The sequence below is a fragment of the Medicago truncatula genome, chromosome 4 (assembly GCF_003473485.1).
Source record: "Medicago truncatula cultivar Jemalong A17 chromosome 4, MtrunA17r5.0-ANR, whole genome shotgun sequence".
Classification (NCBI taxonomy): Eukaryota; Viridiplantae; Streptophyta; class Magnoliopsida; order Fabales; family Fabaceae; genus Medicago; species Medicago truncatula.
The window spans coordinates 43625164-43650350 of NC_053045.1; the positions used below are offsets into that span (position 1 = coordinate 43625164).

Here is a 25187-nt window from a genome sequence, read left to right on the forward strand (position 1 = left end):
GACATAGAGTTAGGTGATATTGGTGACATTGGCCAATCACAATGTCATAATACTTGTGTTTCTCTATCTTTCACAAGCATTGTGACATTGTGATCGGTCAATGTCACCAATGTCACCTAACTCTATGTCACATAAGTTCAATCCGTTATATATCGTGCTGTTTATACTCCAATCTAATTGAAACTTACATACCAAACTTTGTAGGATTTGCTTGTAATTGTGTGCCCGGTAGAGGTATTTGTTTTTTCTTTTTATTGGGATTTATTTTAAGACAAAAAAAAAAAAAAAAAAGTGATTCAGTTTGATTTTAATTAGAAAAATCGTGATTTCTTCAAAAAGAAAATTAGAAAAATTGTGATGTGGTTTATATGAATACGGTCTATTATCTTGAATTGTGGAACCCATATCTTAAGAAACAGCTAGCATAGGCGACAAACAAATGATGGTGATCATGGATTGATACATTTATAATCATGTTATTCACGATGTTTTTTACGCTTATTTCTCATTGTATTTGGGTCATTATTTTTTTTAAATGAAATGTCTTAAATTTGCTTGCGTTTAAAATTTTAAATAAAATACTACTAATAATTACCATTTGCTTATAAAAAATTATAATGGCAGATAAAATAAAATATATACCTATGTAGTGTGACATAAATGATAGATACTTGAGTCTCTTAACCATTTAATCTTTAACTAGTGCATATGAAGAATATTTTTTGAAAGAGGTTGGTTGACCTATCTCAATTACCTTGGAGGATTTGTTTTAGGGGTTCCGAGGACATCTTTGTTTAACAAAACAAAAGAGGCAAATAGACATGTTCTTCTCTAAATGTGTAACGCGTAATCACAATAGTACCTTAGTGTATCAAAATTCTAAAAATCTCTATTGTGCACTCCGTTAGTCAAAATAGTATTTGATGTTAAAATATTATGCTAATACTAACATATTAATCCTTCAATTGAATGATTGATATGTACTTATTATTTATTGTCATATCGGCCGTTATATGTACTTATTTGTTTTTATACCAGTCCTTATAAGAAAGACGCTATGTTGAAATTTCAATATATTAAAGAAACTATTGTCATTATTTGCACATCCGGACGAAAATAACTATTTGTGCTTATTTATAAAAAATAAAAAATGAAGGGTTAAATAAGTTTTTACTCCCTATAAATATTTCAATTTTTCGTTTTAATCCCTCTAAAAAATTTCTTCAACTTTTAGTCCCTAAAAAATTTTTCATCTTCACTTTTGGTCCCTCCTTTAAAAGTAAACGCATATGTAGAAATCATATTTTTGAATAAAATTTTGAAAAATAATTCATAATATTATAAGAATATCTCTCAAAAAATTAGATTTTTTTAACAAAACATGAATTTTTATATTTATTTGAGGTTAAAAATTCATATTTAATTTGTGTTTTGTTAAAAAAAATCTATTTTTTTTTTGGAATTTTTTTAAATATTTGACACATTTTTGGATAATTTTATTAAAAAAATAAAAAATAGGGATCAAAATAGTGATTGAATATTTTATAGAGACTAAAAGTTGAAGGAAAATATTAGAAAAATTAAAATGAAAAGTTAATATATTTATAAGGATCAAAACATATTTAACAAAAAAAAAAAAAAATATTTGACTCCAGTGGACTACACTTATAACACACGTACAAAGTTTGTCGATATATGCAATGCCGCATTGAAAGGTTTCAAGTCCAAACGTGATGATGCAAAAGCAAAACACAGTGGACGCCATGTTCATATCGTCGTCCTGCCGCCGTTGATCTACGCTGCTTCCCTCCACTAACCGGCATTCATCAGAAGAAGGAAGCAATCCATTTCGAAAGGAAAAGGAAATTTTGGTTTTGGTGGTGATGGGTAATCGTGAAAATGAAAAGCATTCGATTCTTATGGTCTCTGATTTTTTCTATCCCAACGTTGGTGGTGTCGAGAATCACATCTACTGCCTCTCTCAATGCTTGCTCAACTTAGGCCATAAGGTATCACATTATCATTTTTCACCATTCTAGTTCTACTGCTTAATTCGATTCACTTATTTCACCTTATATACTGCTTTAACCACTTATATCATAAATTTTTATGCTATATACACTTAATTAAGCTGATTATCCAAACATATCCTTAGGGGAGAAAATGAGATCTCTTTCTCTTTCATTCCATTTATCATAAGAATTATATCTCTTGAAAAGGATCGTTTTCATCTAAAGAATTAATCATTTTACACTTTTTCCTTCACGTAGTAACATAATATGATTACACACACTTCAAATCAGGACTGATATATTTATAACTTATTGTGCTGTCTGAGGTAATTTGGGAAGTTTTTGAATTGAATTAAAATGTAACTACCAATGATCAGGTGGTGGTTGTAACTCATGCTTATGGAAAACGCTCTGGGGTTAGATACATGACAGGTGGTTTAAAAGTCTACTATGTTCCATGGAGACCATTCTTTAATCAGAACACATTTCCAACTTTGCATGGAACACTCCCAATTATAAGAACTATTCTCACTCGAGAAAGAATTACCGTTGTGCATGGACATCAAACCTTTTCAACACTTTGTCATGAGGCCCTTATGCATGCTAGAATCATGGGATACAAGGTTGTGTTTACCGATCATTCCTTGAATGGTTTTAGTGATGCTGGAAGTATACACATGAACAAGGTTTTGCAGTTTACCTTGGCAGATGTGAGTCAGGCTATATGTGTTTCTCATACAAGTAAGGAGAACACGGTTTTGAGGTCGGGTTTGGCGCCGGAGAAGGTTTTTGTAATACCTAATGCTGTTGACACTGCCAAGTTTAAGCCAATGTCGGAGGAGGAGCGCCGTAGTTCTAAACCTAGTAGATCCGAAATTGTTATTGTTGTTATCAGTCGATTGGTTTACCGTAAAGGAGCCGACTTGCTTGTTGAAGTCATTCCAGAAGTGTGCAGATTGCATCCTAATGTAAGTTGGCTTGTTTTGCATGACGCGGTATAAGAAATTTGGATCTAGATTTTTGTCTAATGTGCACATAATGGTATTAATATATGGTCCCCCCTCTTGGAATGATTTTCCTTTTTGTCCTGCTGGTGCTTCTTGACAGAGAGAGTTGCAATTTTTATGATGATTTATAGTATGTGCATACCACTTTTTTTGCAACATATTATTCCTATCTTCTAACCCTAACCTCTTTGCATTATACAAAATTTTGAAGTCGGAACTAAGACGTTTCATTTATATTGTCAATATTGTGATAAAAACTTTTTGTCCATTGACAGAGAGAAAAATTGTTGACCCTTTTAATATTCATTTTCACAATATTTATATGATTATTGGTGTTCCAGTGTTGCTATTTTGTTGGTTCCTTATGTAGGAGCCTAATAGAATCAAGTGAAATAATCGCCAAATAAATTGTAATTTTTAGAATTTTTTGTAATTTTTAGAATTTTGTACCGTAACCGTACACACTAAAGATATAACTTATGTATCCCATTTGAAGGTTCATTTCATTATTGGAGGTGATGGACCTAAGCGTGTACGGTTGGAGGAGATGAGAGAAAAGCATTCTCTTCAAGATCGAGTTGATTTGTTGGGAGCTGTACAACATACAGAAGTCCGATCTGTTCTAATAAAAGGGCATATTTTCTTAAACAGGTTTGGCATCCTGGAAAAGTTCTTTATTTCTTTCTTTAAGTTTTATGGTTATGAATTTATACTCAGTCATAATTTTTAATCATCCGTTGCATCTTCAACACTTGTTTTTTCTATTATTGTTATTTCACTGCCCGAGATTCACTATTATACAACATTTCTGGTCTTAGAGATATGCGGCTTAATTCTTCTTTAGCTGTTGGGAATAATTTCCTTAATTTTTTGTTTCAAATATAAGGATGATGATGAAAGGCATTTTAAGTGGATGAAGCTTGAAGAGTAAATTTTATAACTTAATTTGATGTATATCAAGTCATCAATATTTTAAAATTTCCATCTGTTATCATCTATCACACTTCTCAGTTCTAGTTTTGAGTAACATCTTTTAAGAAAAAGGAGGAAATCTAAAATTTTAGTAACTGATTCTATAAATCATTGAAGTGAATACAAAGAGCATTTTAGTTTTTATCCATCCTTTATATGGTTGAGATGATGTTCCATTCACACAATGTCAGTTAGGCCTCAAAAGTCTTGTACTCCCTCAGTTTCAAAATACATGTCCAATTTTTGCAATGTGCACTATTCACTTAACTTACTTTGACCATACTTTTTAACTAATGTATAAATACAAATATTATCATGTAAGATGTTGTTTTTTTTTTTTTGGTTAGAATGTAAGATGTTGTTTGATTTGTCTCAACAAATATTTTCAAAATATTAATTTTTTATAATTTTTTATTTTAGATAATTAAAGATATTAACGGTCAAAATTGTGCATTGGCATATGTGAAGTGGTTGACTTGGACATGCATTTTGAAACGGAGGGAGTAGTACTTTAGATCAATAGGTACTTTAGGGACCTGAATGACATGACATGGCGTGAAGATAACTATTCTATAAACCCAGGGGATTTGTTAAATTAATGCCATTGACCTCTAAAGCACCTTTTGCTGTTATTAACCACAAGTATTTCAAATTTCACTTACTAGCATGTTTAAATTGTCAATCTAAGAAGAAATGTGCACCAGTTTGTTGCATGACCTCTGGAGCAAAGGGGCACCGTTTCATCCAAATAACCCCGTAGTAACTGTTGATTGTTCATACTTTCTACCTTTTGCTTATGTATCCTTGTTGGTAAACGTAGCATGCTGACCTATGACATGAATCCACTTCAAACATTGAATATCTGATCCAAGCTAAGTTGTGTCACAAATACATCTTTTCTGATTTTAAGTTGTTGATTTGAAGATATTAAGGACATGAACTTTATCATTCTGATTCGTATCTGATATTATTTATTTTGTATCCGGTGTCCTACCTGACCTTTGCACTGTTACAGTTCCTTAACAGAAGCTTTTTGCATAGCCATATTAGAGGCTGCTAGTTGTGGATTGTTAACAGTCAGCACGCGTGTCGGAGGTGTTCCTGAGGTAGGCACCACAAGTATTTTTTCTATTCTTATTTGATATATAAATTCCTTTTATGTAGTTTATCTTTGAGAAATTTTCTTATACACTTCAGTTTCTTGTCAATTCCAATATTTTGGACTACTATCATGTGGGGTTTGATATAGATTCACTTCCTTACTATAGGTTGTACCAGATGATATGATTGTTTTGGCAGAACCTGATCCAAGTGATATGGTGCGCGCAATCCAGAAGGCGATAACTATGCTGCCTAAAATTGATCCTCAAGTCATGCACAATCGAGTGAGTTTATAGTTTAATTGACCCTTTTCTTTTGCTTTCATCAGGTAAACTAGTTACTTAGTCAGTCTGTTTATTTTCTGTAGATGAGGGAACTCTATAGCTGGCATGATGTTGCCAAAAGAACCGAAATTGTATATGATCGTGCTTTGAAGTGTTCTGATCAAAATCTACTTGAACGACTCTCACGGTACACACTTTCATAGGTTCAATATAATTCTAATATGAACATCTAGTTGTAAAAGAAAATCCACTGGTCATTCTGTTTCATTTATGTGATTTTTGTATTCTAATTACCTGAGCATAAAATTATTTAATCTGCTTGTAACTTAAGATGGTTGGTAGTAAAACAAGGTATTTTTTTGGGATCTTTATTTGACAACACTACAAACTTTAGCAATCCTTTTTCTGGTACAAGAAGTTCAGATGTAAAACTAATACCTAATGAATTAAGGAACTTACAAATTTATCATTAGCTACTTCTAAGAATGCGAATTGTAACTGTTGGTTTAGACACCTCTCTTGCGGAGCATGGGCAGGAAAGATCTTTTGCTTGGTTATGATCTTCAGTTTTTTGTTATGGCATATATTGGAGCTATGGCAGGTATAGACTTGAATATGTTACCCATTTTTGCTTTTTCATGTTCGGTGAGTTGTCTTACTTGTGTTGTGTTGTGTGCTTTCATTATTAGCCTGCTGATGATATCGAGGAGGCGCCAGATTTCATTCTCACACCCAACCATGATGAATTGGAGGGATGTTGCAGAAAACCCAACAATGCAGAAAATCAGAAGAATAGTAGTGATACTAATATATATGATAATAGTGGTAACAATAATATTTCATAGGGAAAAGATATATTGTTGTATAGAAAAATATGAAATTGCAGAGAATTCTGATCAGGTTCTTTGATTTTTCTTTATTTATATGATGATAAGGTGCAAACAACAACATAAAATATAGTACTACTTCATTAATTATGTAGAGAGAGGAAGAGATAGAATGAATACATTGGTGTTCACTGAACTGGTGAATTTGCATTCAGTTTCAATATCAGCTATGTGGTAGTTCGAGATCTCCAACATGGACAAAGTTGTTGCATCTGATTTGGTAAAAGATCATTGGCCATGTATGTATGATTATGAAAGTGTCCTTAGATTTGTCTGAAGTGAGAACATTGTGCATACGGGTTGTGTGATATATTTAAATTGAAAATAAATGAAAAAGCCGTGCATGTGAAATTATTTTTTTTTATCCTTGTTGTTTTATAGATAGATGGGTAATGAAGAATAAAATTCTGAAAGGTTAATTAAAAACTAAAGAACAATGTTTAATATTTTGAAGTTGATTATTGCTTTAGTAAAAAAAAAAAACTGAGCATTATTTTCTATAATGAGATATTTCGAACACGGGATTTAGTTTCCTTGAAATAATATTTTCACACTATAAAAGTAGCTTTAAATATGTTTTTTGACTTGTTTAAATATGTTAAAAAGAAAAAAATATGTTAAATAACAAAAGAAAATGACGGGTTATTATATAAAACTCTTTTGTTACACTTTAATTTAATTGAATGAAACAAAACAACTATTGTTACTTGTCAAAAAAAACTATTGTTAGTTTTCGGATCTTTGTGGGAAAGGAAGGTTCCAGCCACCAGACAAGTCTCAAACAATTATCACTTTAATAGTAAGCTTATGTTCTGTCTTTCTCTCTCTAAAGGACACTTTAGTTACAGACAGTACTCTTATTTTTTGACCAAAGTTACAACAGTAATTCAACATAGATAGTTGGGATTGGAAACATAGTAATTTTCCACTCAGAATCTCAACTCAACCTTCTATAATCAAGGCAAAACCTTCACTCAATCTCTTTATTCTAACCAATTTCAAATTTGAAGTCAAAACAATTTCCATTTTTGTCAAAAGTGAGGAACTTTGGCTACCACTGCACCAGTAAGCTTCCAGATCTATCTTTTCTTTCTTTCAAATATTTCTGCTTTTTTTAATACCTGCATCCAACCTTAGATCTTGTTGTTCCTGGACAGTAATTAAGCGATTCTTATGATTTGTTTTTTGTTGGAAATAGTATGAAAATAATTTGTTGGGACATGAGAAATTGCTTTGCTTATTGATTTTAGTTATAATACTAGTATTTGCTAATATGGGATCTGATTTTTGTGGAAATCAAGTCAAATTTTCAATTCAACCCTTGTCCAAATTATGCTCTCCTGTTTAGTATGGCCTTGTGGCTGATTGAGCTTAAAATTATTGCATACTCCCTATCTCTTCAATGATAACTGTGGCATTTTTAAAAAATAAGAAAAAACAGTCCAAAAGACTCACTTTCTAATTTAGATGTAGTTTGAATTGATTTTCTCCAATTGTACCATCTAATTAAAACTATGCATTACTCCCAGGTTATTATTTTTAACTTTGCATTTATGATAATGAAAGTACATCAATAGTTAATAGTACAAAATGCCGGAGAAATAGAATGTAAATCATCGTATTCAAGTTGGGTGGTTGAAATGGAGAAGAGTGCGGGTGTTTTATGTGATAAGAAAGTGCCGTTTAAGTTGAGAGGAAAATTCTATCAGACAACAGTTAGACCGACGATGTTGTATGATATGGAATGTTGTGTGGTTAAGAACCAACATGAGAATCAAGTAAGTGTAGCCGAGATGAGGATGTTGCGTTGGATGAGTAGTAAGACTAGACGAGATAGGATTAGGAATGACACCTTTAAAGAGAGAGTTGGGGTAGCACCTATAGTAGAAAATAGGCTTAGGTGGTTTGGGCATGTAGATAGAAGAAGAGTGGATTAGATGGAGGAAAGTCAGATCAAAAGAGGTAGAGGAAGACCTAGAAAAACTATAAGAGAAACTATTACGAAAAATTTAGAGGTTAATGAGTTTGATCCAATCAGGGTTTATGATAGAACATTATGGCGTAATTTGATCCATGTAGCCGACCCCACTTAGTGGGATAAGACTTGGTTTTTGTTGTTGTTGTTGTTGTTGTCTCTTTCTTTCATTTTTCTTCTTTTCTTAATCTGTGTGAAATCGTCAAATGCGACTGTTATTGTCGGACAGACGGAGTATATGATTGTTAAACCTCTGATCTAGTTGTGGAGTACTTCTGTGGCTAAGATTTTATGTCTCATTTATGCACTCAATTACATGCTTTGTTTTGTGTGTTTTTTGGGAAATGATAAACGGTTCGAATTAGTTTTGTACAGTACCGATAAAGGATGACGTGGATTATTTAGATTTGTATAACTTTTTTTTTTTTATCAATAGATTTGTATAACTTGTTCACCAATCTTCTCGTGTATGCTAATGAATTCCTAATTGGTTTTTTACGCGTCTACAGCGTAGTGGTGCTGTATATTACCCTATCTACTGTATGGTAATGACCTGGATTATTTAGATTTGTATAACTTTTTTTTTATCAATAGATTTGTATAACTTGTTCACCAATCTTCTCGTGTATGGTAATGATTCTAATGAATTCCTACTTGGTTTTTTACGCGTCTACAACGTAGTGGTGCTGTATATTTCCCTATCTACTGTTGTCATATGGGTTAAAATAATAATAACAATATTTAGTTTGGTACTGACATTTAGTGTATGCTGGATAGATTTAGGGAGTCTTCTAGACCACTATGGCAGATTTGGAAAATTTGCTTTTGGAGGCTGCAGGAAGAACTGGTGCAGCTGGGAGAAATCGGCATTCTCTCCCACCTTCGAGGAGACGACGTGATGGCTCCTATTCGGATGGTGGGAGTGATTCTAGGGACGATGATTCGGATGATGAACTTAATTATGCAAGCAGAAAGCCATCTGGATCACAAGTTCCTCTAAAGAAAAGATTAGATCCGGCCGACAGAGATGATGATTTGGGTAGTCAGGAAGAAGCAGATGATGATGGGCGAAGCGATCGTGAAGGCGATACCAGTGATGAATCAAATATCGGCGATGATCTCTACAAAGATGAAGATGACAGGCGGAAGCTTTCTGAGATGAGTGAACTTCAAAGAGAGATGATTTTGTCGGATAGGGCTTCAAAAAAGGACGATAAAAGTTTGTTGGGAAAGATTGCATCAAAGCGTGAGAAAGGAAAGGCAATAATGACTGGAAAGCAGTCCCCCCCACTTTCATCATCTCGCATGCGTGCATCTGCCAGATCTGCCGATAGGTCAGCCAAGAATGAAGCATTAAATGAACTGCGTGCAAAGCGGTTGAAACAACAAGATCCAGAAGCTCACCGTAGATTGAGAGAGGCTTCTAGAAGCTCAGGGCCCCGGAACTTTTCCCCACCAAAGCGCAAGTCTTTCACATCAGCAAATCTCAGTAGTTCAAGCCATAGTGATAGTGAAAGTAGGTCTCACAGTGATGATGAAGGATCAACTGGGGATGGGGGAATTGCTGACAGTGATGATGATAGGGCATTATCTGGATCTGAGGGGCTATCCTTTCAGGATATAAAGGAAATAACTATTCGCAGGTCCAAACTTGCGAAATGGTTTATGGAGCCTTTCTTCGAGGAGTTGATAGTTGGTTGCTTTGTAAGAGTTGGAATCGGTAGATCTAAAACTGGACCTATCTATCGGCTCTGCATGGTGAAAAATGTTGATTCCTCAGACCCTGATCGACAGTATAAACTAGAGAACAAAACTACATACAAGTATTTGAATGTTGTTTGGGGAAATGAAAGTTCTGCTGCGAGGTGGCAAATGGCTATGATAAGCGACTCTCCTCCACTTGAAGAGGAATACAAGCAGTGGGTTAAGGAAGTGGAACGGAGTGGTGGACGGATGCCAAGCAAGCAGGATGTGTTAGACAAAAAACAAGCTATAAATAAAATCATCACATTTGTCTACTCTGCTGCTACTGTGAAGCAAATGATACAAGAGAAAAAGTCTGCCTCGTCAAGGCCGCTAAATATTGCTGCTGAGAAGGATCGATTAAGGAGCGATTTGGAAAGAGCACAAGGTAAGAATGATGATGCGGAAGTGGAGAGGATCAAGGCAAGACTACTAGAATTAGAGGCATCCAGACATGCAAAGGTGAAGGACGCCAAAGCTCTGAAGCTGGCTGAAATGAACAGAAAAAACAGGGTTGAAAACTTCAAGAATGCTTCTGAATTGAGGCCATTAACCGGTTTGAAAGAAGGGGATGCAGGTTATGATCCATTTTCAAGGAGGTGGACAAGATCAAGGAACTACTATGTTGCAACACCTAGTGAAAAGGCTGCTGCTTTAAATAATAATACCGTTGGCTTAGTTTCTGATGCAGGCGCCAATGGAACTGGAGTACCAGTAACTGCGGAGTCTGGCGCAGTGGCTACTGCCATTGCCTTGGAAGCTGCTGCCGATGCTGGAAAGTTGGTGGATACAAGTGCTCCGGTGGATCAAGGGACGGAATCGAATACACTGCACAACTTTGAGCTGCCAGTTTCATTAGCATTACTTCATAAGTATGGTGGAGCCCAAGGAGCTCAGGCAGGATTCATGGCAAGAAAACAAAGAATAGAATCAACAGTTGGATTTAAACTCTCGGAAAATGATGGCAGGAGACATGTACTGACTCTGTCAGTTGGTGATTACAAAAGAAGAAGAGGTCTTCTTTGAATTTGTTGCTGCTGTGCAGTATTCAGCTGAGGTAAGTCCGCAGTTTAATGATCCAAATATGGATTTTATTGACTGTAATGTTGTTGTATGTTGTAACCTTATTATTATGTTGAACTTTTTATAAGTGGCCATGTATCCACATATCTTTATTTAGCTCTATTCTTGAACAATAAAGTTGTGTGATAAATGGAAGATAATAATGTAATGTACTCTCTAAATGCCAATTGTCTTTAGTTTTCTAATTTTCTGGTCTAGGATTGTTGTCTTTAGATTTTGGTTGCTGTTTTTGCAGTAACAGCTACCTCAATGTCATCACATACTTCAAAACACAATAAAAGAAACACATACTACTAGTGAATAAACACATACTTAAACATAATTCAAAACTCAACATGCATCTGTATATAGCCAGCATCTTGGATGGATTGGATTGGCGAAACTCTTCTTAACATAATATTTATGTAACTTTACTACGGCCTTTGTTGATGCTCTCCAAGAACAAAAAAGATTTTCGTATGTTAGTTAGTGTATCTTCTTTTTTGAACTTGCAAAGGCTATAAGCCTTTGGTGGTATTAACTCCAACCTCTCCAAATTTATTGCTCTATGGAAAAGTATCTTTACTAACTCAAGTTCTGAAGACAAATACTTAAAACTTCTCAGCACCACAACTTTGAGTTGAGTAAATTTATAGTTGCAATTGTCAAGTTGAGGTTTATCGTGCATTTGCCAATACAGTCCAAGGTTAAATATATAATCATTATCTCTATTTGTGCAGTTGAGATTCATGCCAAGCAAAACTTCTCAGCTGAATCCTGCCATGAATCCATATTTGGTTTTATTTACCTCAGTTAATTGGTTTTGGTTTTCAAAATTTGTCATGGATAAAGAGACAATAGAAAACGATGAAGAAAGGAAGAAGAACAAGGTTAAATTTTAGGTTTCTGTCACCAAACTTAAAATTTGATGAAATAACAACATAGGATCGTTGGATTTTATAGAGTAAAACCCGGTAATACAAACAAAAAATAATAAATTCGACAAAAAAGAAAATGAGATTAGTATGACTGCTCTGAGAAAAAATAATATAATATCAAAATTAAATAAATATTTTACCCTTATACCAAAAAAAAAAAGGAATATTTACCCACACAAAATTAGTAAGGATATAATTCATATCCACATAATTCAAAATATTGTTCACTATCAGTCAATCATTATCGTTTGATCATTAAAAGATTATTTTTTACGTTATTAAAAGGATTTTTTGAAGGAACGTTATTAAAAGGATTATTATTATTATTATTTATTTTTGAGTAGTGATATTTGTACAACTTTTATGACAACTTTGGTTTTTTTTTCTCTTTTGATTGGTCAAAAATAATAGAAAAAGAAAAATGAGGAGAGAAAATAAGAAGATAATGTTAGTATGAGAGAAAAAATTATCAAAAAGTTGTTAAAAAATATTGTACAAATATCATTTCTCTTTATTGTTATTATTTTTGAAAGTATTATTAAAAGGATTATTTAGTATGTAACCAACCGGTCAAAATAAAATATCTGTTTTTTAAAGAAGTCAAAAATAAAATATCTTATTAGTTAAGTTTTTACATTTTTTTTTTATATATTATGCGTTAATTATTTTTTTGTGATATATTTAATGATTAATTAATAAAGTTTGTTCAACATTAAAAGAGAATCCTCCCATAATTAATTTCTTTTAGATTATGAGTTAATTATTTTCTTTTATATTACATAATTAACGACTGCTTTTTTGTCAAAAAAAAAAAAACAATAATTAATGACTACTTTTAGACAGAATTCTCCCAAAAAGTACAATAATTTCTTTACATATATATATATAGACACACATGAAATGTTAATGTGTCAAGTGTGAGTTAGAGTTCCACATGGATGCAAGAGTAGATGCTGAACAACATATAAGTGATTTGACTCACATACCTATCGCCTTAAAGTTTAAGGTGAAGATGCGGCGTCAAATTCACTTGTGTGGTTTCTTTTAATCTAACGTGATGATCAAACTCAATGTAGATCCCCTGGAAGGCCATAACTCACAACAATATGATGAACTATTTTTTTAGTTTTTGGATGTCATTTGTTTAATTTTGACTTAATTACAGTTTTGGCCCTCGTATTTTCACTCATCCGTGGAAATTGTCCCTCCATTTCAAAATTACCCGGTTTCGGTCCTTCTTTCAGATTTTTGAACTTCAACATGGTGATATGTCATATTTAAATTGAAACTTTTCGGGAGTTTTTAGGTAATTATATGCTGATATGTCAGACTGTATTCAGGTCATTTAAAATATGAATGTCGTTCTATTTCTCGTGAATTTTTTCATTTAACCCCTCAATTATTTCAAAGTTGTTTACTTTTGGCCGTTGGTGGCAAATGATAATGAAAAATTGCCAATGTGTTATGCTGGGTTGATAAATACATGTTTATTAGATATTTAAAAATATGTGGTGTTTTTCAATTGAATCTAATTTTTTGGTAAAGTTATTATCCAAAAATCTCCAACTCCTTCAATAAACTCATAGATTAATCGACAACCCACACTATTTTATATACTTTCACGAACAAAACACACAATGCTTAGTTATTTTCCCTTGTCTTATCTCATGTTCAAATCCCTTTCTTTTTTTTTTTATCCTTTTTTCCCTTCTAATTTCCTTTTATCTCTTCTCATGTTAAAAAGGAACATATATAAACCTCCCTCAATGAAACCATCATCAACCAATATTTTTAAACATATTACGTTTTCATTTTATCTTATTTGAACATGTCACGTAATTATGGACACGGAGAGTTGCAAACTTAAATAATAGATGTTAATGTGTGTCAAGTGTGAGTTAAAATTCTATCTTGAAAGGAAATGTAGATTTTGAACAAAATATAAATGAGATGATTTATATCCCTATTGGCTAAGGTATCGGGTGAATATGTGATATCAATCTCACTTGTGTGATATCTCTTGGTCTAATAGATATTAACATACCTCGGTATAATTATACATTATACTCATAAAATAAAAAATGAAACGAAATAACATGAATTTTAAGACAATTTTTATTTTAAAATGTGAGCCCTTGTATTATATGAAAAGAAATGATTATTTTTGATTGAACAATGAAGTAAGTAAATTATTACTACAATCATCATCACAATGTACTAATTACAACAAAAACAACGGCGGTTAAAAACATGTGTACTGAATCAATCAGCCTCTTGCAACCCGCCGAGAACAACAGATCCAGCAAACAACCCAACAGCCCCAACACCAAGAGCAGCAGCAACAACAGCCTGAACTACAACAAGAGCGGTAGAATCATCAGGAACAAGAACCACCGTCGCAACAGCAGCCAGAAGCGTTGGAAGTGCCAGAGAAGCCAAAACGGAAGGAGAGACCGCGGCGAGTTTCTCTAATAAGCTGAGTAAACCAAGTTCTTCTGCCTTAGAAAAAAGACCTAGCTTCTCGATTGAAGAGAGCGTGACTCCGAACTCTTCAGCTTTGGATAATAATCCTGCTTTTTCAACGTTGCTTAATACTTTGCGTTTCTCAAGTTTCTTGAATACGTCGACTTCTACTTCTTCGCTTCCTTCGTAGAATATTCCTGCTCCGAACCATTGTTTCTTCCAGTTATCATTGTACTTGTTCACCTTCCATATCCATCAACAATTCAACACAAATGAATTGTATAAATTAAAATTGAAATAATAATAATGATGAAAATGTTTTTGTATGTACCTTGTTTTTGGGAGCCATGGCGAAGACGGTGAAAGGTTTATTGGAAGGAGTGGGGAATGAGCGATAGTGACGGAGGGTGCGGTGGTTAGTGTGGATGGGTTGAAGATAGAGAGCTGAGGTTGGAGCAGGAACAGCCATGGATGATGATTGATTGATGATGATGCGCGCGCTTGATTCACAATCTCAACTGCCACGTAGGACAAGTTAGCTCAATAAGCATTTCCTTTCATGTGCGATCTTGTTGTTTCGTTTCTCACCAGTCGTGTTGCTCCTACCTTTTCCTTATCTATCTCGTAAATACTCCTAAGTTTTTAAATTAATAACTTATTTATAAACTTTTTTAATCTTAAATTAAAAGACGTAAATCAATTTAGTTTATATTCTTGTTTAGGATACATGGAATTAAAAAATGTTTCTGTAAGGTTAAGATTTTTGTCTATGACTAATATTATATAATTCAATTTCATAAAAAGTCATTGAAGAAAATTCCATTATTACCAAAAGGAATTGATTGACATTGAAAACAGTTAGTGTGTAAAAAAACTAAGTTATGTATGATTGGTAGTTTTAGAAAGAATAGAATTTGCAAGATGATAAATGGCTTCTTGATAAACTGAAACGAGTCGAGAGAACACAAAAAAGTTTAGGGAACTCGTCTATAATAGGTTGGATGAATGACCTAGTGGAAAAGCCATTGTGAATAAATTGGGTAGCGACTCGCGCTTCAACACCAAGAGAGTCGAGAGAACACAAAGAAGCTTAGGAAACTCGTTTATAATAGGTTGGATGAATGACCTTGTGAGAAAACCATTGTGAATAAATTGGGTAGCGACTCACGCTTCAACACCAAGCGAAGAAAATTTCATGCTTAGAGCGAAGAAATTTATTTACACATTAAAGAAAAATAATAATTTCTTGCATTATCAAGTTGTTGCAAAATAAACGAAATTAGATGTGAAATTATTGTTTGCTTGGAATATATAATACTAACCTTTTTATAGTTGGGGGTGTAAATAGCGAAATATCAGGATACAAGTGGTTAAATACAGAAATGGCCCAATAACTTTCTTACACGCTCGGCGCCAAACTGAATTCTTTCTTCTTCCTATAACTCCATCGCACGGTAATTCACTCGGTTAACCCCATTCGTGAATCTGACCAAAAACCCGCAACGATGGCTGCTGAAACGCTAGTGCATCAAAACGGCGTCGTTTCTAACGGAGATCTTGGCTCCAAAACCGCCACCGTAAAAAAATCTCGGGAGAGCGACCGTCGTCGCCGTCGCCGGAAACAAAAGAAAATCAACAAAGCCTCTAAGGAGCAAAACGCAAACGCCTCCGAAGACGATACTGATGCAAAAGAGAATACTGAACAACAACAACAACAGGTTCTCATCTTTCTTATTCTTTGAGATCACTTTGGTTAGGTTAGGTTAGGTTTGCAATTGAAATTAGCGTTATCACTGGAAATTAATTGTGAAATTGGATGTTCACATTTGTTCATAATTTGCTACAGCGAAGTTAGGGTTTGTGAACTTGAATTATCATACTATCATATGATTTTTATGATTCTTAATGAGTAGAAGCTTGATTAATTATTAGTGGTGGTGGATCTTGATTGAAATTTTAGAGGGTGTTATATTTATATTAAGTATTAATATTTAATGTAAAGAACGAATTTGTGCATTTTGGTGTAGTGGTAAAATCGCTACCATTTACCTCGCATGCGCGGGTTCAATGCTTCCCATCACATTTTTTCAATAATAATTTTACCTCACCTGCGCGAGTTTGAGTTTGATCCTTAGCGTCATATTTTTTCAATAATTAGCTAATAATACACACTTGAAACAAAAAATGACAACTCTCGGGATCGAATACTGAACCATCCACTTGCAAAATTAACTCTTGCCCCTACGCCATTAGGTACAAGTGACATTATTTGGGGAAACTTGTAATATACAGATAAAACACTTTCAATACAATACATGTCTACAAAAAAGAAGAAATTTTTGAGTGGTGGCATGACACATCTACTCTCTAGAGAATGTTAGCCCCTGAATTTATTAGTTTAGGAAGCCTTTGACCTATTAACCTTGCCATTTCTCTTTGATTTCTGCGACTGAATTTGTCCATTTTTCTAACCATTCCATTCTAATTTTGGCTACTAGTTTTGTCCATTCTCAGTAGTGATACAAATCCACATTTCCTTTGATAAAAGAGTGGCAATGATCCAACTTAAGTTATCAAGTGCTATATAATTAATACTCAAATCGATAGTTATGCCTATTTAATGTTGTCATCTGTCTTAAATTTTAGGTTGTTGAGCAAGTTGAAATTGAGTATGTACCGGAAAAAGCAGAGCTATACGAAGGCTTGGATGAAGAATTTAAGAAAATCTTTGAGAAATTTAGTTTCAGCGAGGTTATTGATTCAGAGGTAAAAAGTTTGTATGAATTGTTTATTTTTAGTAGTGACTTCATTTATTGTTTGATAAATTGTTTGCTTGGATGTATCTATCTATAGGATAATGATAAGAAGGATGAGTCGGCAGAAAATGCAATTACAAAGAAAAAGGCAGACTCTGATTCTGAAGAGGAAGAAGATGATAACGAGCAAAAAGAGAAAGGAGTCTCAAACAAGAAGAAAAAGGTTTAACATTTTGTAAAATAATATTTTTGTTTATTCAATTTAACTGTTGTGTTTACTTCCATAATTATGCTTAAAGCCTTATTTTGTGTTCAGCTTCAACGTAGGATGAAGATTGCTGAGCTGAAACAGATTAGCGCAAGGCCTGATGTTGTCGAGGTTGTTATACAAGTTATATATTGGCATCACCAATTGTAGATTTTTTTGAGTCCTTATTCTTACTTTTTAGTCTGGTTTAACATTCCTATTGTGCCAATTTTATGCAACAGTTTTTTTCTTTTTCATTTTAAGGTGTGGGATGCTACTTCAGCAGATCCAAAGTTGTTGGTATTCTTGAAATCTTACCGAAATACTGTACCTGTACCCAGGCACTGGTGTCAAAAGAGAAAATTTCTGCAGGTTAGGCGACATTCTAAATTGATAATTATGGTTTAGAGATGCAAACATGTATGAGGGTTATGGTCAACTAATACGTGGGATGTATGGATAGAGTTAGGGAGATAACATCGATATGGTTTCTCTTATATGTATGTATGTGGTACTTGCAGGGGAGCAGTTGTGGCAATCACCAAGCCTGGAATTGTAGGTGTTTGCCACTGAGTAGCCTTGAATCATTCATATTTTATTTCTTTATTAGATTGCATGGGAATATGGGTGTTGTATAACATTGGTTTATAATCATGTATCATTTTTTTGTGTAATTCAATTGGGCATTTATTTATAACTAAGGTGCTAATAGTTATGCTTTCAATTTTCAGATACCTTTCACTGTGCTTAATGCCCGGGCTGAATTCCAATTGGCTTCATTGTTTTCTAATTAATAAGCCTGACCACATAACTTCATAGTCATGTGCACACAAATTATTTGCATCTCATCAAAAACAATTTATTGATTTTGCAGGGGAAAAGAGGTATAGAGAAACAACCTTTTCAGCTTCCCGATTTTATTGCTGCCACAGGAATTGAGAAAATCAGACAGGTAATGCAATCTTGTATATGTTATCATTCTGTCTGTGTGGCCACCCACAAGAGGAAAGTAATATTCCAAGAGAGCTTGGTTTGTGTAATTTACTTACAAAACTAATTTGATGTGTGTCTATTTGGAATATCGCACTTCTACACTCTTCTGAAATGGGTTTCATGGTCAAGCTTTGCTAATTAATTCAACAACCGGATGTTACCGTTGTTTCAAAATCATGATGTCATAAGACAAATCATTGGGGTCTTCTGATTTTTAATTGTTATCTGTGGAAAAATTAGTTTATGATCAAGAAATGATGTATATAAATTATTTAAGTTTTTAGATGTTTCAAATAAACTACAATACTACACACTTTTTGTTTATATTGGAAATGTTGATATGCTATTTGTCTTCTGACTGGTGTTTTATATACTTGTCGATCTACATCCGTTGTTCATTTTACTGCTTTCAGCTTAATATGTAACTTTCTCTTTGCAATATATATGCATGTCTTTTTATGTAATTTTATTACATTGCTGTAGTAGCTGCTTACTTGCCAAGTTATCTTACATTTTCTCACGCAGGCTTATATTGAGAAAGAGGACAGCAAAAAGTTGAAACAAAAGCAACGGGAACGCATGCAACCGAAAATGGGGAAGATGGATATTGATTATCAGGTTTCTTCCCTTTTACCTTTTTTCTAATTTTGCACCATTTTCTTAGCTTGCATACTTTTATGTTGTTATCAGAAGTTAACTATTACAACCTTTTCTCAAGTGACCTTGTTTCTTGGTTGTCAGGTTCTTCATGATGCATTCTTTAAATACCAGACAAAGCCAAAGCTGTCATCTCTTGGGGACTTGTATCATGAAGGAAAAGAATTTGAGGTATACTTTGTTTTAAAATGTTAATGCTAAATTTAAAATACTGCATACATACCACGCTGCATAGTGGATTTTTTTAAAATCGTAATTTAAGGTCTATTTAGTTCGAAAAGTGCTTTTGTTTTCACTTCCTGTATTCACTTTTAATTTGCGAAAATACCATTTCATTTTCAGTTTATTATGTTTTCAAATATTTGTAAAGGAAACAGTGAAAAGTGAAGACAATAAGTTATTTTCTCTATTTCTTTTACAAATATCCGAAAATATAAAATGAAGTGGACAAGTGTGTCATTTTTTAATTGAAAGTCAAAGTAGGAGTTAGCAAACAGTCGAACACAGTTCGAAAAGTGCTTTTGTTTTCACTTCCTGTATTCACTTTTAATTTGCAAAAATACCATTTCATTTTCAATTTATTATGTTTTCAAATATTTGTAAAGGAAACAGTGAAAAGTGAAGACAATAAGTTATTTTCTCTATTTCTTTTACAAATATCCGAAAATATAAAATGAAGTGGACAAGTGTGTCATTTTTTAATTGAAAGTCAAAGTAGGAGTTAGCGAACAGTCGAACAGAGTTTCTCAAACTAAATAAGCCCTTTTCTGTTCTGTTTCTCATCTCCTTGAGTAGTGGATACTTCCATGTCTCCGTTGTCAAATACAAAAAATATTTTTATGAATGGTTGGTTTAAAGGTCACATTGTTCTAACACCTTCATGGGATTTGTCCATTGGTCTGTTTAAGTGTAAACATTATATGACATTGTTATATTGCTTGCTGTGCAGGTAAAGTTGAGGGAGATGAAACCTGGCATGTTATCACATGAGTTGAAAGAAGCTCTTGGTATGCCTGAGGGTTCTCCTCCTCCGTGGCTTATTAACATGCAGGTAAAATCAGTGTCTTGGAATGTATATGTTGTATTACTCTGTTCACAGTCCTTACAATTTCATCTGTTTTCCTTTTTCAGAGATACGGTCCTCCACCATCATACCCTTCTCTAAAGATCCCCGGCTTGAATGCTCCCATTCCCCCAGGAGCTAGTTTTGGTTATCATCCTGGTGGCTGGGGCAAGCCTCCCGTTGATGAGGTACATATTTTTTTATTTTTTATTTTTATTTTTTTTTAATATTTGCTCATCTTTATGTAAAATAATAATTATGGGTATCTGAATTTTCGTTTTCATGAAGGGGCTTTCAACACCCCCTCATCCCCTTTTTCACTTCATTGACTTCTTTACTTGTCTGCATCTTGAGCAGTTCGGGCGTCCACTTTATGGAGATGTTTTTGGTGTCCATCAGCAAGATCAGCCTAATTATGAGGTTGGTTTACATAAAAGTTCCACTTTGCAATTAGAGGGGTAACTGCTGCCCTATATAATCCTCCAAAGTTTCCCTTTATGATTTTTGATATAATAATCAAGTACCCTTTACAATTGATGTTTGAAACTAGGTTATGTTTGGACTTTGGATAATGCATTTGAAAATTTAGGAGAATTTAAAATTCTAAGAAATTTAATTAATTGAATTAAATTTCATTCATTTTATTTTTTGTTCTGGTAAAGTACTTAGATTTCTTCCATTTTAATTTTTTTTTCCGTTTGTTCAAAGTGAATAGATTTCTTTTATTTAGATGATGAAATTGTAAAGTATTGCTATCAACCAAAATAAATAAAAATCAAATACCCTTACTCTATTATAAAACTAGGATCATATCAGACAAAAAATAATTATAAAACTAGGAAATAAAAGATCTTGTTTCTATATCTCAATAATGGAGCCATCACAATTATGATTTGGTGTGAGGACTTGTTCTCCGATGCGGTTGACTCTCAGATATTCTTGGCAGTATAAATAAACAACAGTTATAATCATCACAATTGTTGCTTTTGTTGAAGGACATTGTACACGTCTGGTTCTATTCAAACATCAGTGGTACTGGGATCAAATAAGATTTTTTTTGCCTCACTTGATTCTGTCTCCAGTGAAAAGAGGTAAATTTGAGAAGTCACTAAAGCCTGTTATGATGGTATTAATGTCCCTCCCGAAGTTGGCCGTCACTTCTGTCCATTGGGATATTGCTGGAAATCAGCTTTGACAACTATTGTAGTGAATCTCACCCTGCTACTGTCGGAGTTACTTTGTTTCTGTGTTGATGGTAAAGATCAGGACAGATCTTCAGTGGCACTGCAATGTATTTCTTGGAGTTATGGTCACTACAGGAGAGACCATAACTCCTGTAGAAACACTGTTTTGGTGGGAAGATAGGTATCATACGTGCAAATGATGGGAAGTGAGACCCAGGAAATGTAGTTTCATAATCTCACCTGTTTTGGTGGAATTTTAATTTCCTTGGCTTTCGGTGTTAAAAGTAACCGATCTAATTCAAACACTGTTTTGATGTGAAGTATTTTAAATGCCTCCAAAATGCATTCACTTATATATTTTGTCGAAAAACTGTTATGGAATTCTGTTCTCTTTCTCTCTTTCTTTCCGATATGGGTCCTCTTCTGTTTTGAAACTGCTTACCGAATCCCCTTCTTATAAAGTATAACGTTTTAATGCAAAATATAATTATAAATGTTAAATTTGGGATCCTTAGATTTGAAGCTGAAAAAATACCCCGCTCTCTGTCGTGAATGTGAAGAGGATGGGTGGCACTGAATGGGTATTTTTGGGGAGTCTGGGTGTGGCTGTTGCCACTCGGCAGAGGAGTCTGCTTATTACATGCATTTTTCTTTCTACCAATAACTCTCGTTACCAGACTCTGTTTTCTGAGTTCGGTTTCTTTGTTAATACACAACATAGGAAATTCAGTTTCTGCAAGATTCCTACTTAGATTTTACATACATGTTCTCACAATGCAGGAAGAGCCGGTAGATAAAACAAAACACTGGGGTGACTTGGAAGAGGAGGAAGAGGAGGAGGAAGAAGAGGAAGAAGAGGAGGAAGAGGAAGAAGACATCGAGGAGGAGGCACTTGAAGATGGTAGTCAATCTGTTGATAGTATGTCAAGGTATTGTTATATTACTCCTCTTCAAGTCTAGGTTCCTTTTTTTCTTAAATTATTTTTGTCGATAGCCTAGGTTCTTTTTATCTTTTTTGGAATAGCATAGTAAATGACTAATTGAGGTGAAGTTTAAGAACCCATCATGTGGCTAATTTAGTCAAAGAGTAGTTTTTTTTTGAACAAGTAGTCAAAGAGTAGTTAATAATTAACTAAGCTAAACCACGTGAATGTTTCACTGGTCCTTAAGTTTAATATTTGCTAAACTGATCCATGTTTATAATTCTCTTTGTATTGATAAGAGCCTTTCTTGGATTTATATTTTTTTAATTTCCTTTACTTGTGAGCTCATTTCTTTCACATTTTTGTTTTCAGCACACCGACTGGGGTGGAGACACCTGATGTTATTGACCTTCGTAAGCAGCAGAGGAAGGAACCTGAAAGGCCTCTTTATCAAGTGAGTCTTTCTACTGCTGCTCTTCTATCAGCTTTAGCTTCTTTTGATTAGTCTGTTGATGTCTTTTATCATATTTTCTTTTAAGGTCCTTGAAGAGAAAGAGGAAAAACTTGCTCCTGGAACTTTGCTCGGAACTACACACACGTATGCCAAATTTTTATAATTTTTTTATAGTATTTGGTTTTGTTTTTCCTGTTTTTCCCTCACAAGTATTGTATCTTGATAAACTCGGATATCCATTTCTCTCCAGTTATGTGGTTGGCACGGGCACCCAAGACAAGTCAGGGGCAAAAAGGGTAAGAATGAAGAGTTTCTTGCTCCTTTTTATGTGGGGGGTGGTAAAGGGGGGCGTGTGCCATATTTTCTTGCGGAATAACATGTTTTATTGTTTCCAGGTTGATTTGCTTAAAGGTCAAAAGACAGATAGAGTGGATGTCACTTTACTGCCAGAGGAGTTGGATATCATGGAGAACGTTTTACCTGGCAGGTATGACTTCTGTTTTATACGTTTGTTTGCCCGTTAGTGATGTTAACATCATGTATCTTGTTTCTTACATCTGCTAGAACTATTCCAGGTATGAAGAAGCAAGGGAGGAAGAGAAATTACGGAGTCAGCGTGAGGATTTCAGTGACATGGTTGCTGAGGTGTGTTGCATTCAATCCTAATATCATACAGACCTGTACATTATTTTACAAAAATAATTTGGTCTCTATTTGCTTATTTAATAATCTCCATCTGGTGCAGAATGAGAAGAAGAGGAAGAGGAAGCAAGAAAAAGATGGCAAGTCCAAGAAGAAAGACTTCAAGTTTTAAGGTTGTTCGGTTCCTCCTTATCTTGCAGGTAAATGGAAGACGTGGAAAGTTGTCTATTCATCAAATTGTCATTTTCCATGAGGAGCCGAGGATCGGCTTTTAGTGCTGTTTTATTACATCTGTATAATGTTACTGTCTGTATGTTGTTTTTATTGTTTTGGTTATGAATATTCTACTCATGTAATGATGCGATGGAAACGTGTCAGATGCTTTAGCTGGAAACTCAATACAAAGATATCCTTAATGAGACATACTTAGATGATTTTACATCTCATGTTCTGGTTCAAATTTAGTCCATTTAGGAGTTTTTGCCCAAAGGGATGCATGTGTCTTGTGGAAAGTCAAATTCGTTTTATAATTTTACAAGGCAATGTGGATACATACATAATTCACCAAGAATTGTGGTTGCAATAACCTTAACCCATAAAGTAATTCTTTGGTCATCCAGAATGGTTTCCACTAAGAATACAAAAACTGGAGTGCCCTTTGCAACAGGCCAAACAACAGAAGCAATATCATACTTTTGCTTACACTTGTCACGAGAAAGGAAATTTGCTCCACCAAGATTATTTGTAGGCGTATCCTTTAAATTATTCGAAACCATCCAATCCAGTTGGTGGATTATGCATGTCTATATTCTTCTGGCAAATAAAACTTTGCTCCACTCGATCAAATCCATATTATTTTCTTCCTTACACGGTTCCCCGCCTATTGAACAACGTATGTGCTATCATATTCTTGTCCCACTGCCCACATCTAAATGAAGGGTTCTTATTGGTTTTGGCTTTTGAAATCGCAAATGGATGCATGAAATTGGACTTGTGGTCCTTTGGCGGATGACTAGTGCTTTTCATTTGACAACAAAAGATTGAATCTGAAGGTCAGAAATGGTAAGCCAATTTTCATGACTTGGTGTCCCTGTTTTCTAGATATAGACCCACATATTTGAAAGATTTTCCCCACCATGTATCGTAAGTATCAAATGGAAGATTCTGCTACAGCGATTGTGATGCTTGTGTGGGCACACGATTAACATGCATCCTCTCATCATATATCCCCTTTCATCTGAGTGCTACAGAACAAATAAGGTAGACGGTTGTTGCCGAGATAGCTATTTTAACAAGAAAGAAATTAAAAATTAGTCGCAAGAAAAAAAGATATTAAGGGGATTTAGATTGAAAAGGACATAGTATATATATAATATTTAATTCGTAATGCACTGAGTTTTTTTTTTCTTCTTCTTTCTATCAATCAATCATAATCGGGAAATAATTAGAAATGTTTGATTGTTATTATAACTTCTACAAAAACCAATTGGTTATGATGTGCTGACAATGTGACACTCTAAATTTGTTTAGATTGAGACTCACTTATGTTGGTTTGATGATGTTGGACGAAAACTATAGAGTGTGCTTCTCTTAAAATCTTATATTTGATTCTTCCTCGTATCAATTTGATGGGTTAGTTTGGTTTCTTAAAAAAAAAAAAATTCTTTAAATCAACCGTGCATGAAAATTAACCTCATAAACACAATATATTACTTGTATAAAAATAATTTTCGGAATCTAAGGAAATAAAACCAATCAAGCCGCGCCACACCTATAGAGAAGACGAAATATCCCACCGAATTTCTCTGGAATATTGCTAGCTTG

The 25187-nt window shown here is 34.0% G+C and overlaps 4 protein-coding genes across 4 annotated transcripts; 3 read left to right on the top strand and 1 right to left on the bottom strand.

Moving 5' to 3' along the window:
• Window positions 1–1689: 1689 nt before the first annotated feature.
• On the top strand, window positions 1690–6627 carry LOC25493201 (phosphatidylinositol N-acetylglucosaminyltransferase subunit A). Its single transcript, XM_013601627.3, has 8 exons — window positions 1690–2009; window positions 2390–2980; window positions 3516–3670; window positions 5007–5097; window positions 5260–5376; window positions 5460–5563; window positions 5887–5977; window positions 6066–6627. The coding sequence occupies exons 1-8, from the start codon at window positions 1884–1886 to the stop codon at window positions 6219–6221; spliced, it is 1431 nt and encodes a 476-aa protein (XP_013457081.1). The 5' UTR covers window positions 1690–1883; the 3' UTR covers window positions 6222–6627.
• Window positions 6628–7011: 384 nt separating this feature from the next.
• On the top strand, window positions 7012–11249 carry LOC25493202 (protein RTF1 homolog). Its single transcript, XM_013601628.3, has 2 exons — window positions 7012–7328; window positions 9016–11249. Exon 2 carries the CDS (start codon window positions 9040–9042, stop codon window positions 11005–11007), a length of 1968 nt encoding a protein of 655 aa, XP_013457082.1. The 5' UTR covers window positions 7012–7328; window positions 9016–9039; the 3' UTR covers window positions 11008–11249.
• Window positions 11250–14121: 2872 nt separating this feature from the next.
• LOC25493204 (uncharacterized) lies at window positions 14122–15061 on the bottom strand. The gene is made up of 2 exons (XM_013601630.3): window positions 14776–15061; window positions 14122–14687 (listed from the first exon to the last, which is right to left on the bottom strand). The coding sequence occupies exons 1-2, from the start codon at window positions 14911–14913 to the stop codon at window positions 14244–14246; spliced, it is 582 nt and encodes a 193-aa protein (XP_013457084.1). The 5' UTR covers window positions 14914–15061; the 3' UTR covers window positions 14122–14243.
• An 888-nt stretch (window positions 15062–15949) lies between these two features.
• LOC25493205 (splicing factor 3B subunit 2) lies at window positions 15950–23809 on the top strand. Its single transcript, XM_013601631.3, has 18 exons — window positions 15950–16162; window positions 17091–17210; window positions 17298–17423; window positions 17517–17579; window positions 17712–17819; window positions 18322–18399; window positions 18966–19058; window positions 19182–19268; window positions 20047–20148; window positions 20229–20348; window positions 20518–20580; window positions 22125–22273; window positions 22640–22721; window positions 22807–22865; window positions 22972–23017; window positions 23117–23208; window positions 23297–23366; window positions 23467–23809. The coding sequence occupies exons 1-18, from the start codon at window positions 15950–15952 to the stop codon at window positions 23533–23535; spliced, it is 1740 nt and encodes a 579-aa protein (XP_013457085.1). The 3' UTR covers window positions 23536–23809.
• The last annotated feature ends 1378 nt before the right edge of the window (window positions 23810–25187 follow it).